The following is a 17,267-nucleotide window of genomic DNA, read 5'->3' as shown; positions in this document are numbered from 1 at the left end:
TTCCACTCTACCTACTAATAATTTATAAAATCAAACAATTGATTTAAGAAAGTAATTAATGCTGCAAAAAGTTTTGTTTTTCTTAACACTTTCACCCATAAGATTAAAAAGAGATAGTATTTGTAATAGTTAGGAATTGCATTTGTCTAACAGCAATAGAATCCTGGGTGGAAAAGAGGATACAGACTTAGGTAATTATGAGTTTATTTTTCTTTCATATAGCATGCGGTCAGGATAGACAGGGCAGGGCTGGTGTGGTAGCTCTTTGGTCATGAAAAACCAAAACTCCTTCTATTTTTCTGCTCTGCCATCCAGAGCATGTATTATCTCATTGACAAGATGGCTGGTGGAGTTTCGGTCTTATCAAGGTCAAAGACCCACACATACAAAAGCCCTCTGACAGGAAGGAGCTCAAAGTTCACTGTGGCTAATATTTGAAGAAGGAACTTGGAGAAGTAGACATATAAACCTTTACATGCTAGGATAGGGTTTTGGAACTTTCTTTAAAGGCAGTAAGAAAACAGTGAAAACTTACCATTACGGGAAAAATTTCCAGTTTATTAGACCCCCACATACACACACACACACACACACACCCCAGACCCAGCTGACCAATCGCTGAACCAGCACAAAGGTGAACATCCTTCCTCCCACCACCTGTCTAGCCTAGCTAGCATGAGCAACAAAGCCAGGATCTACTGCTAGGGGCAGGAGTCAGAGGGTGGAGAGAGACACTTTCTGATGTGCAGGAAAGCTAAGGGTGAATCAGGAACATTGAGAGAAGCCTTCTAAACAAAAAAACTAGCCCCCAGTATAAGCACAGGATAATGCTAGAGAAATTTGAAAATAGGGAAGCACGGATGGTAACCATAGCAACAGCAAAGTTCAAATCCAGCTCAACTCCTGACTACATTGACTCAACCTCCTACACTAATGTTACAGCAGAAGAACAGGTGTGTTTATTTCCGGCATAAATATTGTTTATCGTAGTCTATACTTTTTTACACATGATGTCTGTCATTTAATCAAAAAATTATGAAACCCACAAGAAAAGCGAGAAAAAATATTGTAAAAAGTGTATAAAAATGAAGCAATTAACAGAACAAAACTCATATATGACCCAGATGGTGAAACTCGCAGACAGAAATTTTTAATTACTATGATTAACATGTTAAAGCCTCTAATGGCAAAGGCAGACAACACATGAAAAGATGCGTAATATTAGCTGAGAAAACGGAAATTATAAGAAAGAGGTAAATGAAAGTGTTAGATTAAAAACCAAAACAGTAATGAACATGAAGCATGCCTTTGACAGGCTCAATGGAAGACTTAACACAGCCAAGGAAAGAGTCAGTGAATTTGAAAATATATCAATAAAAATGAACCCAACAGAAACACAAAGAGAAAAAGATTGGAGAAAAAGCAAAGAAAATAGCATTTGAGAGTTTTGAGGCAATATCAAAGAGTCTAACGTATGTGGGAATACACGTATTATGGATTTATATAGGTAAAAGTAAAATAATAACAATAGCACAAAATATGGGGTAGAGGAATTGGAATTATACTGTTTCAAGGTTTATACATAACAAATGAAGCAGAATCACAGTATATGAATATTTAAATATATATATATATATATATATATATATATACATTATACACATATATGTATATATATATCATTTTAGGGCAACCACTAAAAAATGAGGTGTAAATACTAAACTGATAGTGAAAATAAGATGGAATCACAAAAAATTATCTAAAAGACAGAAAAAGTAGGAAAAAAAGAACAAAGTACAGATGTAAAAAATATTTTAAAATTAGAAAAACTAGATTTTAATCCATCCATATAAATAATATGTAAATGTCATAAACATACCAATTAAAAGACAGATTGTCAGACTGAATAAAAAAGTAACATTCAACTATATGCTATCTACAGGAAAGACATTTTAAATATAAAGACACAGATTCAAAATAAAAGCATAGAGGAAAATGTATCATGTAAGCATCAGTTTAAAAAAAAGCTGGAGTTAATTTCAATGGAGTTAAAAAAAGCTATGTTAATATCAAATACACTTCAGAACAAAAAACATTACCAGGGATAAAGAAGTCATTTAAAATCATATCAATGGAGTTAAATCATTGGAGTTAATGTCAATGGAGTTAAAAAAAAAAAGCTATATTAATATCAAATACACTTCAGAACAAAAAATATTACCAGGGATAAAGAAGTCATTTAAAAATGTTAATATCAAAATGTTATCAGGACAGAATCTTAAAGGAGTATACACCTAATGATAGCACTTCAAAACACATGCAGCAAAAAAAGAAAAAACTGAAAAGAAAAATAAGCAAATCCACAATTATACTTGATGATCTCAACAATCCTCTCAGTAATTGATAAAGCAAATAGACAGAAATAGTGTAAGAATATAGAATACCTGAATAGCATTCTTAATCTGACCTTATTGATGTTTATAGAACACCACATCCAACACCAGAATATACATGAAACACTCACCAGGATAGATCACATTGCACAATAAAACAAACCTCAACCAGTTTAAAAGATTTGAAGTCATACAGAATATGTTCTCTGATCATATTGGAATTAAACTAGAAATCAATAACAATAAGACAGCTGGATAATCTGAAATATTTGGAAAGTTAACAAAACACTTCTAAATTCATGGGTCAAAGAAGGTCTTTGAATATTTTGAATTGAATGAATGAGAAAGCACAACATATCAAAATCTGTTGGAGGCAGGTAAATCAGGGCTTAGAAGGAAATTTATGTTTATATTTGAAAAGAATGGTCTTAAAGATTTAAGCTTCCACCTTAAGAAAGTATAAAAAGAAGAGCAAATTAAACCCAAACCAAGCAGAGAAAGAACTAATGATGGTAAGTGCAGAAATCAGTGGACTTGGAAATAGAAAAACTTAATAAAGACAAAAGTTTGCTCTTTGAAAAATATAAATAAAATTGATAAAACTAAGATGGAGAACAATATTTCTTCAAAGTTATTTCTGGGTAGAACTTTCTCCAAATGAATAATAGTAATATAATTTCAATCATTTGTTCATTTAACAAATATTCATTTTGCCCCAGTTATATGCCAGGTACTATCTTAAATGCTTGGGATACATCGGTGTCCAAAATAAAAATTTCTGCTGACAACTTAGCCAACAAGTTTTAATTAGAGGCTAATTTATGAGAAGCTATACATAAGCCATGTCTTTTGTAGAGTTCTTGTGGAAGTTGCTTAACAGGGGATTAAATGCATATTACAGTTGCATCCTGGTTTCCAAATGTTTTGCACTGTACACATCCTGTAGTCAAGTTTAATTTTGTGGTAACTGGGTTTATAATAAGGCCCCCAAAAGACAGAAACATTGACAATATCCCCTGCCCATTATCCCCACCCCCAAAGTCCTAGTGTAGGAAAATAGTTTGAGTCTAAGGTGATGTCTCCAAGCCCAACAGGGTTTTCTTTTTGCTGTCAAACTTTTTGCATTTCAAATTGGCACATTCCTATTGAAATATCTTCAGGCTCACTGATTCTCTCCTCAGGGGTGTCCAATCTACTGATAAGCCTAACAAAGGCATTCTTCATTTGTTAGTGTTTTTGAGCCCTAGAATTTCTTTTGGATTCTTAGAATTCCCATCTCTCTGCTTGCATTACCCATCTGTTTTTGCATGCTGTCCACATTTTCCATTAGAGCTCTGTGCATATTAATCATAGTTATTTTAAATTCTTGTTTAATAATCACCAACTATGTGTCCAAGCTGAGTCTAGTTCTGATGCTTGCTTTGCCTTTCAGACTGTATTTTTCCTTGCCTTTTGGCAACTTACCTTTAGCCTTGTTGTTTTTTTTGTTGTTGTTGTTGAAAGCTGGACCTGGTATATTGAGTAACAGGAACTGAGGTAAATAGGGCTTTAGTGACGTGTGAGGTTTTTTTTATTATATCACTAGAAGTTAGGCTGTGTTTAATGTTTACTGTAGCTATAGGTTCCAGAGGTTTCAAATTCCTCTCGTGTTTTTGTTTTTGTCTCCTGCTGTCTTTGGATTTCTCTAAGAATTTCTTGTTAGAGTGTGAATTTTGTAGCTCTCCCAGCTGTAACCAACTGTAATTACACTGGAGCACTGTTGGTGTGGTGGTAAAGCATGGAAAAGGAAAAATGTTCTATAATTTTATGATTAAATTTCTATTAGTAGGGCTGTGATCTTCACAAGTGTTTCCTACCTCCTCTCTGTCCACTTCGGTAAGACAGGAAGGCTGGAGGGGCTGTAGTCTGAGAAATGTCCTTGCCCCAGGTGGGATAAGGCTCTGGTAAAATAGTTTCCTCTGGAAAGTAGGACTTTATTATAATGGAGAAGGCTTTAGACATATTTCATAGTGACTATTATTCTCATCCTACAGGAGATCTTTCTTGGTTCTTCATTGTAAGAACCTGCTGGGGGATTCCTGGAGGCAAAACCCATGGAAGTGTGGGGGTCTCCCAAAGACTGCAGCCTCCAGTAGTCACGCTAGTCTATACTCAATCTCCAGCAGTTCATCAAAATTAATATTTGTTACTAGTTTATGGCTTCAGTGGCTTCTGCTCCAGGTGAGTAGGTCTTGACTGTGACTCCTGAGTTTCACCTCTTCAGATTTCAGGGTGGTGGGCTGCCCTGTAACCTCAGTTCTATGATTAGTCCAAGAAAAGTGATTATTTTTCAGTTTATTCAGCTTTTTCTGGTAGTAAGGATGGACATGTCAACTTCTAAGCTTTTTATATATTGGAGCTGAAACTGGAAGTCCTTTTGGTCATTAATCTTTAAACAGACATATCGTCACATAAGGTGGACTTCAAATTAAATAACACGAACTAAAGTACTCATACTTACTACCGTAATTTTTTTTTTTTAGTTTTGATGAGATTTTTCTAAATGTCATCTCTAAAATCAATATACTTGATTAATTTCTCTGACCCATTCCTGTTAAATTCTTTCATTAAAAATGGACTTTACACAGCATAAGGAATAGAGTCAGTGGAACTGTAACAGTTAGTGGAACTGTAACAGCTATATGAGATGTCAGAGGGGTAGTAGATTGGGGGAGGGGGGTTATCACTTTGTGAGGGGTATAAATGTTTAACTATTATGTTGCTTTGTAAACCTGAGACTAATAATTTTTAAAAAAAGGAAAAAAGAAAAAAAAAGGACTTTAGTGTTTAACCTGCCAATAGAATAAATCAGACCAACATCCTGCTATCATCTGTCCTCTCATTGGCACCTGGACCATGTATTACACAGCAAAATGAGATCCACGTGGTCCATACATTTTATTCCCAAAGTTTACCAAAAGCTTCTGTGGGCGGCGAGAAGGCTCCAGGAAGCAAGTGTTACCCAGTGCTTCACAATTACCCAGCAAGGGGGACAGACTGTGCCTCCCACTGCCCAAGACAAAGGCAATCGTCGACCCAGGCAGAACAGGTAAGCACTGAGAGTACAGGATGTTCTGTGCGTGGAAAGTGACTGTAGTCTCATGTACTAGAAAGGAATTTGTGTTTTTCTGTGTAAACCGTTTCCACAGACCTCAACCCTACCAGAGTTTATCCGCTGGAAGGAAATCTTGAGCTCCCTACTACACTGCAAAGGGATTGCATCAGGACATAAGATTTGAACTTCCCGCTCGTCTCCTTTGGTTGAATAGAAGTAGCCTCCCCGCCAGCCCCTCAAGAAGCTCACGGCCTATTGGATCTTGTTTGTCCAATGGGAGGCCGCGCCTTTGTCGGGCTCAGGGCGCCACCGCGGCGGTTGCCGGGAAACCGTGTAGACGCCAAAGAGCTCAGTAGGCCTTTGCGTTTGCGGCCGGAGGTGGTAGCTGGAGAGAAGCGTTTTTCTCCGCCAAAATGGTGAGCCGATCGGAGGTCTCGAAACAATTTGTTTATCTATTGATTGAATTGTAGTTTAGAGCTAACCTGCTTCTCTAAAAGGATTTGAAGTGCCAGACCTGAGAATTAATAAGAAACTTGTATTTGCTTTCAGAGGCCTCAGGTGCTTACAGGACGCTCTTGGTGGCTTCCAGCCTTTTTTGCCTTTTCCCCACACTATTAGGTCTGCCTACTAAAAATCTTATTTCGCGTATTTCAGGAAATTTAGGAAGAGATTTAAAAACCAATGAACAAATGAGTGGAAATAAAAGTCCAGGACAGTGAATGATTTAAGTAGCAGCGGGTTGACCTGACGAGCATCTGAACAGAGCTTTATGGCCTAGGTGGGGGTTGTAGGGTGGGATGAGGAGAGGAGTTCCCTGGACAGAGGTAAAGAGCTGGTCTGTGAGAGCTCGACTGCGCGTCTTGAATACTAGTGCTGCTATTTATTAGCTGAGGAACCTTGGGTAAATTTGCTGTTACTTTTCACGCCTCATCTATAAGATGGGTAAAAATAGTAGTCCCTACTTCCCTGATATAACAATATATTTATCTACCATGTTTACTCATTTATTACGTATATTTCTCCGAATTTAGGAAGGAAGCCAAAGGCCCTTCTTTTATTAGTTACTTATCTTTGTATCCTTTGTTACTGGCGCTTATATCAATTTGTTTTTAAAAATCAGACTTTAGAACACCAAACTATGCATACTTTTATTTTGTTTTCATTTTTTGCATTATAGGCTTCCAAAGGGGGAACTTGGAGTGTCAGTGAAAGGCATCAGAAGTTAGTAGATAAAAACTACTGCACAAGATTGCATATTGAGGCACTAAAAAAGATAGATAATCAAATCAAGAACCAAATGGTGCAGAATGAAATTGATGACCGAGTTGAGCGCAAGAGATTCCTCAGGTTATTACAGAATGAACAATTTGAGTTGGATATGGAAGAAGCCATTCAAAAGGTAAGTTTTACTATTCATTCTTACATCATTTTTCTCTTCATTTGCTCCTTGGAAATGCTGAAAGCCAACTACTATGCTGGAGTGAGTAGACAGACAATGACATCATCAGTCAAAGGATACCTCATTGTAAGTCAGCCCAGTGCAGTGGTTAAGAGCTGGGATTTTGGAGCTAAACTGTCTTTGAATCCTAGTCCCGCTATATCTTAGCTGTAGAACCTTGAGTGGGCAGCTTTTACTTTTTATGCCTCATCTACAAAATGGTAATAATAATAGTACCTACTTCATAGGATTTTTAAAAATAATTAATGAGTTAATATATGCAAAGCTCTTGGAATAGTCATGGGAACAGAGTAAGCACTCAGGTGTTTTTTCCCATAAATACAAAATCCATAATTATTAACTTCCACAGTTTTGTTCATGTAAGTACAATTTGGTTGCTTTCCATAAAATTCTAAAGACAAAAATTTAAGAATAGCTTTTTAAAAAATTTATTGAGTTTAAACATGTATATTATTAAGTGGCAGAAAATGAGCACTTATGAATTTACTCATATTTTTGATTTTTGAAATACTGCCTTAAAGATTTCAGGTACAATTTATATGTATATAATTCCTAAAATATGGAGATAATTTTTCAGTGGAAATTTCTAAATATTTAAAAGGATGAGGGTGGTAGCAAAAAGGAAACTGGTAAGAAATGAGTTCTTGTAAATGTTAAAAAGGTGTTTTGTTATTTCAGTATTTTTTGAGTACCTTCTGTGTGTTCAACATTTTGTAGAAAGTTGTGGGGAGTTGCTAACACAAGTTTTAAAAGTGGTATCTATCCCTGTGAGTTCCAAATTCCAGAAGCTTAGACATGTTTTTTTAATCTTGAGCAAGATCGTAGGGATTTGACTTTTTTTCCTGTTCTTTTCTTTTTTTTTTTAAAGATTTTATTGGGGAAGGGGAACAGGTCTTTATTGGGGAACAGTGTGTACTTTCAGACCTTTTTTCCAAGTCAAGCTGTTGTCCTTTCAATTTTAGTTGTGGAGGGTGCCATTCAGCTTCAAGTTGTTGTCCTTTCAGTCTTAATTGTGGAGGGCGCAGCTCAGCTCCACGTCCAGTTGCCATTGTTAGTTGCAGGGGGCGGAGCCCACCATCCCTTGTGAGACTCGAGGAATTGAACTGGCAACCTTGGGGTTGAGAGCCCACTGGCCCATGTGGGAATCGAACCGGCAGCCTTCGGAATTAGGAGCATGGAGCTCTAACCTCCTGAGCCACCTGGCCGGCCCTCAATTTTTTTTTTTTTTTTTTTTAAATTTTAAAGACAATCCCAGTTATATGACTCTCCTGCATGCTTCAATATGCATGTTATAAAATATTTTCTTACTAATAGTAGCATAAGGAATGTCACTACCTTACCTAATAGAATTATAAATAACTTGTAGGTATCATTTAATACCATTTCATAATGAAATTTCTGTAATTGTGTCAAAAATCTGCTTTTACAGTTGGTTGGTTTTAATCAAGATCTAAACAAGGTTCATACAGTATTATTTGGTTGTTATGTCTATTAGGTCCGTCTTAATCTAAAACAGACCTTCCCTCATCCTTAATTTTTTTTAACATCATATTTTTAACTTGTTAAATTAGGCCAATTGTTGTGTGGGCTTATCCTACATTCTGAATTTACCTGTTTGTGTCCTCATTGGTTCCTTTAATTTGTTCCACTATCTCTTAAATTTCCTCTAAATGGAAGTTAGCCCTAAAGGCATGATTAGATTTGTGTATAACATTTTTGGCGACGACTCCACAGGTGATGCTATCCTTGATGTTGTATCACATCAGCAGGCACATGATGTCTGGTTGTCCCACTTTCAGTGATCAGTGGGTTTAGTGAGATAGCCTGGCTCCTCCATTATAAAGATCCCCATCAAACTTTCATCTGTGGCTTCACCAATGAATCTTTTCCTTCATCAGCGGTTGCAAAACACTGTTTTTCTAATGTTGTTATTCCTTTCACATTTACCTGAAATTGCTCTGTAAAGAACTTTCCCTCATCAACCAAGGTTATTTAGTACCCTAAAATATAGTTCTTAAGTATAGTTCTTACTGGAAAGGGAGATAGTTGATTTTCAGAGTAAAGAGTTGGTGCCTTAGTCACTTCCATTGGTATCTGCCTATGTTGTTTTTTAAAATTTTGTTTTCTTTAGTTTTTGACTTTCTGAAAAATTACCTTTATGGACTCATGGGTCTTTATATACTTGAATTAATTGCATTTATTATTACTCTTTTGGATGTTCAAATTGTCCCATCTTTGGCCAGTGGATCCCCTTTTATTGTTTCTGTGTCCTTTTGACAAGACCTTAATCTGTGATAGTTTCCTTGCTTTTTATCAGAACAAAATGTTCCAGGCTAGTGATAGTTAATTTTATGTGTCAGTTTGACTGGGCCATGGAATGCCCAGATATGCGTCAAACACCCATTATTCTGGGTGTTTTGGGGTAAGAGTAACATTTAAATCTGTAAACTGAGTAAAGCAAATTGCTCTCCCTAATGAGAGTGAGCCTCGTGCAGTCAGTTGTAAGCCTGAGTAGAACAAAAAGGCCGAGTAAGAGGAAACTCCTCTTTCCTGACAGCCTTCCAACTGGGACATCAGCTTTTTTCCTGCCTTCACACTTGAACTGAAACATCGACTCTTGTGAGTCTCAAGCCTGCCAGGAACTACACCGTTGGTTTTCGTGGTTCTCAATTTTTCAGACTTAGATTTGAACTAAACCATTGGCTCTTCTGAGTCTCTAGCTTTCCCATTCACCCTGCAGAACCTTGGGACTTGCCTGCCTCCATAATCACTTGAGCCAATTCCTATCCGATTGGTTCTGTTTCTCGGGAAAACCGGGACTAATGGAAGGCTCATTTTGTAAATTTCTTGCTTCACATATGGAATCAATCATTGTACCAAGGAACTCTGTTACCATTTAGTAGAAATAATATGTAGAGACAACTTGGGTGCTAGATGTGCTTCTTATTCTTGGGTTATCATTGATTCCAGGTCTTTTCAGTAGATTGAACTTGGAAATATACATGTTTTTAACTTTTTATTTTGAGATAAATTTAGATTTAGAGAAGAGTTACAAAAACAGTATAGATAATTTCTGTATACCGTTCACCTGACTTCCCTTTATGTTAACATCTTACATAGTTGTAGAACAATTATCAAAATGAAGAAATTAGCCTTGGTACAAAACTGTTAAGTACAGGATTTATTCAGATTTTAAACACCGATTTACATCAGTTTTTCCACTAATGTCTTTTTTCTGTTCCAGGATCAGAATTAGTTGTCATGTCTCCTTAGTGTCCTCCAACCTTAGTCTCCTTCAGTCTATGAGAGTTCCTCACTTTTTTCTGTCTTTCATGATCTTGACAATTTTAAAGACTACAGTTCATTTGTTATATTCATTTTTTTGTTGCTCTGTATCAAGTTATCACAAATTTAGTGGCTTAAAACAACATCCATTGATTACCTCACAGTTTTTGTAGATTAGAAATTCAAATGTGGTGCAGCTGGGTTGTCTGCTGGGTCTCAAAGGGCTGAAATCAAGGTGTTGTCTGAAATGCATTCTCATCTGGATCTTGGAGTCTTCGTGGGGTTGGCAGAATTCATGCTCTGTAATTGTAAGACTGAGGTCCTCATCTCCCAGAGATTGGCATTCCCTGCCACACAACCCTGTCCAGAACATGGCAGTTTGCTTCCCTAAGGTCCAAAGGGCTGTGACTTCAGCTGCATCAGCTCACCTGATTAGGTTAGGCCCACCCGGGGGAATCTCCCTTTTGATCAACTCAAAGTCAACTGATGGGGGCCCGTAATGGCCTTTTCGTGTATTATATTGATATGTATTATTCTTGATTTTAATCTTGATCACTTGGTTAAGGTGGTCTCTATCAGGATTCTCATCTGTAAAGCTTTACACTTTAGAATTATTTTGTACTTTGTAAATACTAAATGTTTTGAAGGAGACACTTTGAGACTATGCAAATATTCTGTTTCCTGTTTAAATTTTTGTGCACTAATGTTAGCATTGGTGAATCTTACCTTCACAAATATTACTTTCAGGTTCTAGAGGTAATTTTTTATGTGCCTCATTCCTTCTTCATTTATTAATTAGAATTTTTCTGTAAGAAAGAGTTGTCCCTTTTCCCCATATATTTATTCAGTTTTTTATTTATATCAGTGTGGATTATTTGATATTTATTTTATACTTTTGGTTATAACCCAGTACTATTGTTCCTTATTTTGTTGTTCCAGTTGTTCCAATGTTGCCTTTGGAAACTGTTTTCAAGTTATCTTCTGTGCCCTTCTGACATCACAATCTACTTTTTCTTTTCTTTTTGTTTTTGCATTTACTTGCTTTTTGGCACCACAACATATTCCAGGCTCAGCATATTCTTGCCTTGCCTTGAGATCCACCATTTCTCTAAAGAGGCTTTGTTCCTTTTGTTAGAGAATGGTACTTAGAAATCAAGATCTGAATGATAGGTGTGCTCATTATTATTGGGGTTTTACTGCTCTACTCCCTCTAAGTGGAAATAAATAGAAAATAATGTACACTAATCAATGCATATATATAGATCTGTTTACTTTTGTGTCTACCTGCATATATTTATTAATAAAAAAACCTATGAGATTACATTGGTACCGCTGATTACAATCTGGCACCACAGTGGTCATTTTAGCCTTTCCTGTTTCCTTATTTGTAACTACTTTCTCCAACAAAAAGAAAGCTGGTTCTCATTGCATACAATATATTTACTTATTCTTTCCACCACAGTATACAAATAAAGTAATTTCACAATTGCTAACCTGCACTCCTGTGAACAAATTTACAATACAGATTTGAGTACAGTTCTTTTCCCTTTAGCCTTACAATATCTGGTCAGTTTTTCAAACTTATGTCCACTCCTGCCTGCAGTGTGGTTATGATTGATTTTTAATACAGTTAATTGCTCATAGTCTGCATTCCATTGTTCCCCCACATCTGGTGTATTTCATTTTTAAAAAAGTTATGTTGAAATAATTACAAATCCTTGGGAAGTTGCAAAGAGTACAGAGAGGTCTAGTTTCCCCCAGTGGTTACATCTTACATAACCAGTACAATATCAAACCCTGGAAAATGACGTTGGTACAGTATGCTTATATGCTTCTGTGTCATTTCATCACATGTGAATTTGTACAATTACCACCTCATTCAGGACAGAGCTGTTCCATCACCACCAAGACCTCATTCCCACTACCCCATTACAGTCATACTGCCATCAGTCCCCACTATGCCTGGCAACCACTAATTTCTTTGCCATCTCTATAATTTTCATATTTCAAGAATGTTGTATGAATGTAATCATGTCTATGACTCCATACATGTGGAATCATATGTCTGTGACATTTTGAGTAGGCTTTAACTCAGCATAATGCTCTTGATATTCATCCATGTTGTTGGATGTATCAATAATTATTTTATTATTGGGTAGTAGTACATGGTATAGATGTACTGGTTGATTTTTGTTGTTAATTTTCGTATTATAAAATTCATTCTTTGTGATATACAGTTCTATGGATTTTGACAAATGCATAGAGTTCTGTTTTTACCATCACAATGTCATGCAAAACAATTTCATTACACCACAGTCCCCTCATGTTACCCCTTTGTAGTCAACTGCTCACCCCCTATTCCTGGAAACCATTGATTTCTTTTTTGTCACAATAGGTTCACCTTTTCCATAGTATCATATAAATAGAATTATATGGGTTTGACTTCTTTCATTTAGCAAAACAAATTTAAGATTCCATGTTATTGCATGAGTCATTCCTTTTAACTGCTGAATGCTATCGTAGTATTCCATTATATGGATATAGCACAGTTTATTTATCCATCACAGGTTGAAGGAAATCTGAGTGATTTCAGTTTTTGGCAATTATGAATAAAGCTACTATAAACATTTGATTGCAAACATTTGTGTGAACATACATTTTCATTTCTCTTGGGTAGAAATCCAGGAGTAGGATGGTTAGGTCATATAGAATGTGTACATTTCATTTTATGAGAGACTGCCAAACTGCTTTCTGAAATTGCTGCACTGTTTTGCATTTCCTTAAGGAATGTGTAAGAATTCCAGTTGCTTTGTGTCCTCACCAGTACCTGTTGTTGCTTTTTGTTCATTAAAAATTTTTAATGAAATAATTGTAGATTCATATGCCCTTGTAAGGAATAATAGAGAGATTGTATATTTCCTGTACCACATTTCTCCCATTGGTACATCTTAAAAAGCTATAGTACAGTATCACAAACAAGATACCAACAATGATACAATCCATCAATCATGTTCAGACTTCCCCAGTTTTACCTGTGCTCGTTTTTTAGTATTATTGTGTGTGTGTTTGAGTGTGTGTATTTAGTTCTGTACAATTTATCATGTGTACGTTTGCATATCCAGCACCCCAGATAAGATACATAAGAATTCCGTGACCAAAAGGATCCCTGATTTTGTCCTTTTATAAGCAAACCCATCTCTTCCTTGTCTGCCTCTACCTCATCCTTAACTCTGGCAACCACTAATATAATCTCCATTTCTATAATTTTGTCATTTTAAGAATGTTGCATACACAACTCAATAAAAAGACAAAAACAAAAATAATGAGCAAAGTGTTTCAATAGCCATTTCTCCAAAGAAGATACACAAATGAGCAAGATGCACAAAAAAGATGCTCGGCATCATTAGTCATCAGAGATGCAAATCAAAATCACAATGAGATACCACTTCGGATCCACGAGGATTGTAATAATTTTTTTAAAAAATGATAATAAGTGTTGGCAAAGATATAGAGAACTTGGAACTCTTGTTTATTACATTGAAATGTAAAATAGTGTAGGGCTGTAGTGGCTGTGGAAGACAGTTTGGTAGTTCCTCAAAAAGCTGAACATAGTTTCTGTATTATCCAACGATTCCACTCCTAACCATATGCCCAAGATAATTGAAAAACATACATACACATACAAACTCACACACGAATACTCGTGGCAGCATTATTCATAATAGCGCCAAAGTGGAAACAACCCAAATGCTCAGCAGCTGATGAATGGATAAACAAAATGTGTTGTATCTACACAATGGGATAGTATACAGCCCTACAAAGGAATGGATTACTGATATGTGTTACAACATGGGTGAACCATGAAAGCATTATGCTAAGTGAAAGAAGCCAAACACAAAAATGCCACATATTGTATAATTTCCTTTAAATTAAATATCTAGAATAGGCAAATACATAGGGATAGAAAGTAGATGAATGGTTCCCAGGGAGCTGGGGTGTGAGGGAACTGGTGTGACTGCTCTCAGGTATGGGGTTTCTTTTTGGAATGATGGATACATTTTGGAACCTTGAAGACTTATGTTCACACAAAAACCTGCACGTGGATGTTTACAGCAGCTTTATTCATAACTGCCGAAACTTGGAAGCAACCAAGATGGCCTTAAGGGGGTGAATGGGTAAATAATCCAGACAATGGAAAATGCGTATTATTCAGTGCTAAAAAGAAGTGAGCTATTAAGCCATGAAAAGACACGGAGGAACCTTAAATATATATTACTAAATGGAAGAAGCAAATCTATAAAGGCTGCATACTGTATGATTTCAAGTATATGACATTCTGGAAAAGGCAAAACGATGGAGGTAGTAAAAAGATCAGTTATTGCCAGGAATTTCAGGGAGGAAGGGAACAATAGGCAAAGCACAGAGGAATTTTAGGGCAGGGAAATTACTCTGTATACTGTAACGGTAGATACATGTCATTATACAGTTCTCAAAACCATGTAATATACAATGCCAACAATGAATCCTAGTGTAAACGTGTAGGTTTGCATATCCAGGACCACAGTCAAGAGTCCTGTGGACTTTGGGAGATGATCATGTGTCGGTGTAGCTTTACTGATTTTAACAAATGTCCCACTCTGGTGGGGGGATGTTGATAGGGAGGCTGACCATCTGTGGGGGCAGGGGGTATATGGAAACTCTGTTCTTAATTTTGCTGTGAACCCAAAATTCCAAAAAACTAGTCTATTAAAAAAATTCAGCTAGATAGTGGTGATGCCTGCACAACACTGTGACTATACTAATAACCATTGAGTTGTGAATTGTGAAAGGTGAATTTTATGCTCTGAATATCTCAAGTTTAAAATAAAGAACACGTTCCAAGAACATTATCTAAATGGGATCAAACAGTATGTAACCTTTTGGGGTTGGATTTTTTTTCACTGAATAATTCCTAGAGATTCATTCAAGTTGTTGCTTGTATCAGTATTTTATTCCTTCTTGTTGCTGAGTAGTATTCTATGGTATGGCGGTACCACAGTTTATTTGACCATTCACCTGTTGAAGGATTTCTAGTATTGGCTCTTTTAAATAAATCTGTAAACATTCGGGCACAGGTTTTTAAATAAACATGTTTTCATTTCTATGGGATAAATGCTTAAGAGTATAGTTGATATCACTGTAATTTCAACTTCCTGGCATTTCCTGGTGGTTAATGATGTTGAACATTTATTCATGTGCTTATTCTTTCCTAAATACAGAATTTAATCAGCCTCTAGATCTTTCTACCACTTTACAGGAAACACAAAATGGAAACAAGTTAAATGATATCGTGGATATGCAATCAGTCAAATTGAGAATGTGGGACATTCTCTGGGAGTTAGGTCCTAATTTCTCCAACAAATCAATGGCTTGGAAGAAAAGAGTGTATATGTACGGGGGTTGAGGGTGACAATTGCAGAATGAGACTTAGGAGAAATGATAACTAGATACAATATGTGGACCTTGTTTGGATTTTGATTTGAACAAACCAAAAAATAAAAGCATCTCTGAGACAAGTGGGGACACCTGAATATGAACAAGGTATTAGACCTTCCTAAGGAATTATTGTTTATTTAGATATGTTAATGGTATGGTTGTTATAGGAAGAAATTCTTATTAGGTAGAGATCAATATTGAATTATATACATGGTAATGACATATCTAGGATTTGTTTTAAAATACTCTAGCAAAAAAAAAAAGAAAAAGTAAGAGTGGAGTGGAAGAGTACAGAAAAAAGATTAGCAAAATATTGGTAATTATTGAAGATGGCTACCTGAGGGTGTACTTTAATAGTTTCTCACTATTGGATATTTGAAATTTTCTATGATACTTGGAATATTTAGAATAGTATTTACTGAATAGCGTGTATTTTAAAATAGTTGATTGTTGCTCTGAAGGCACTTGTTGTTTTCTGTTATAAAAAATTTAACCTAGATGAAAAATTAAATCTGATTCTGGAGGACATAACTAAAGTTATTTGTTTTTTCATTCAGGCAGAAGAAAACAAAAGATTGAAGGAACTCCAGCTTGAACAAGAAGAAAAATTGGCTATGGAATTGGCAAAACTAAAACACGAAAGTTTAAAGGATGAAAAGATGAGGCAACAAGTTAGAGAAAACAGGTATCCTGGTTTCTATAAATTTCATTTAGTTAGTCTTTATCTTTAAACTTTTATGTAATGCTTAGACCTAAGAGTGAAATGTCTTTCATCATTGCACTTAGCTAATATTTTGCCTGGAAATATTTGTTGCTTTTTATGACATGTATATATATTCATTTGTGAGAAGAATTGTGTTCTTGGAAGTTAATACTTAAGGTGAAAAAAATCAATTTCCTTTGCTCTTTCCTCTAAACATAATTTTTAAAGTGACCTCTTATAAAATATAGACTCATGGAATCCTGTTCTTAAGAGAAACCTTAGGTGATACCTCATTTAATTTTACATCCTTAAGTAAATTTTCTACAGTATTTCTGGAAAGTGGCTGGTCAGCTGTGGTCAACACCTCTAGTGGCTGTGATAGGAACTTCCTTTTTCATTCAGCCCCAACTTCAATAATCTTTTCCCCCTGTTGTCGTAAAGTAAAATTCCCTGTAACATCCATGCATTTATCTCAGTTCTGCTATTTGATGGGGAAAAAAAACCCACCCAAATTTAGTTCTTCTGTATGACATCCTTTCATATTTATGAATCCATTAAATGTTTTCTTCTAACTTAAATATCCCTCATTCCTTCCTTTATTTGTTCACCATTCTCTCTGTAGATCTATTTAGATTGGTGGTCCTTAACAATATGTTGCCCCCACAATTTCTTTCTTTATATCATTGTACTTCAGGGTACTGCTTCATACACCTAATAGTGGGACTATTAACCCACATTGTTCTAGAATATGTTCTTAATGTCATTGCCTAAAATCGAATTACTTTTTAGAGGCAGCCATGTCATCCTGTTGTTTAAAACTCAGGGCTAACTAAATGCCCATCCTGTGCTTAGATAGTT

At 35.8% G+C, this 17,267-nt stretch overlaps 1 protein-coding gene across 2 annotated transcripts in view; it reads left to right on the top strand.

Annotated features, from left to right (window-relative positions):
• Positions 1-5,798: 5,798 nt before the first annotated feature.
• MNS1 (meiosis specific nuclear structural 1) overlaps positions 5,799-17,267 on the top strand; it is a 35,015-nt gene continuing 23,546 nt past the window's right edge. For both annotated transcript variants that reach the window (XM_081049307.1, XM_081049308.1), the window contains exons 1-3: positions 5,799-5,903; positions 6,665-6,886; positions 16,264-16,391. In XM_081049307.1, the coding sequence (XP_080905433.1) occupies positions 5,901-5,903; positions 6,665-6,886; positions 16,264-16,391 (353 nt within the window). In that variant the 5' untranslated portion in view covers positions 5,799-5,900. The remainder of the gene's footprint in view (positions 5,904-6,664; positions 6,887-16,263; positions 16,392-17,267) is intronic.

The sequence above is a fragment of the Rhinolophus hipposideros genome (assembly GCF_964194185.1).
Source record: "Rhinolophus hipposideros genome assembly, chromosome: 5".
Lineage (NCBI taxonomy): Eukaryota > Metazoa > Chordata > Mammalia > Chiroptera > Rhinolophidae > Rhinolophus > Rhinolophus hipposideros.
This window is presented reverse-complemented; position numbering and strand designations above follow the sequence as displayed.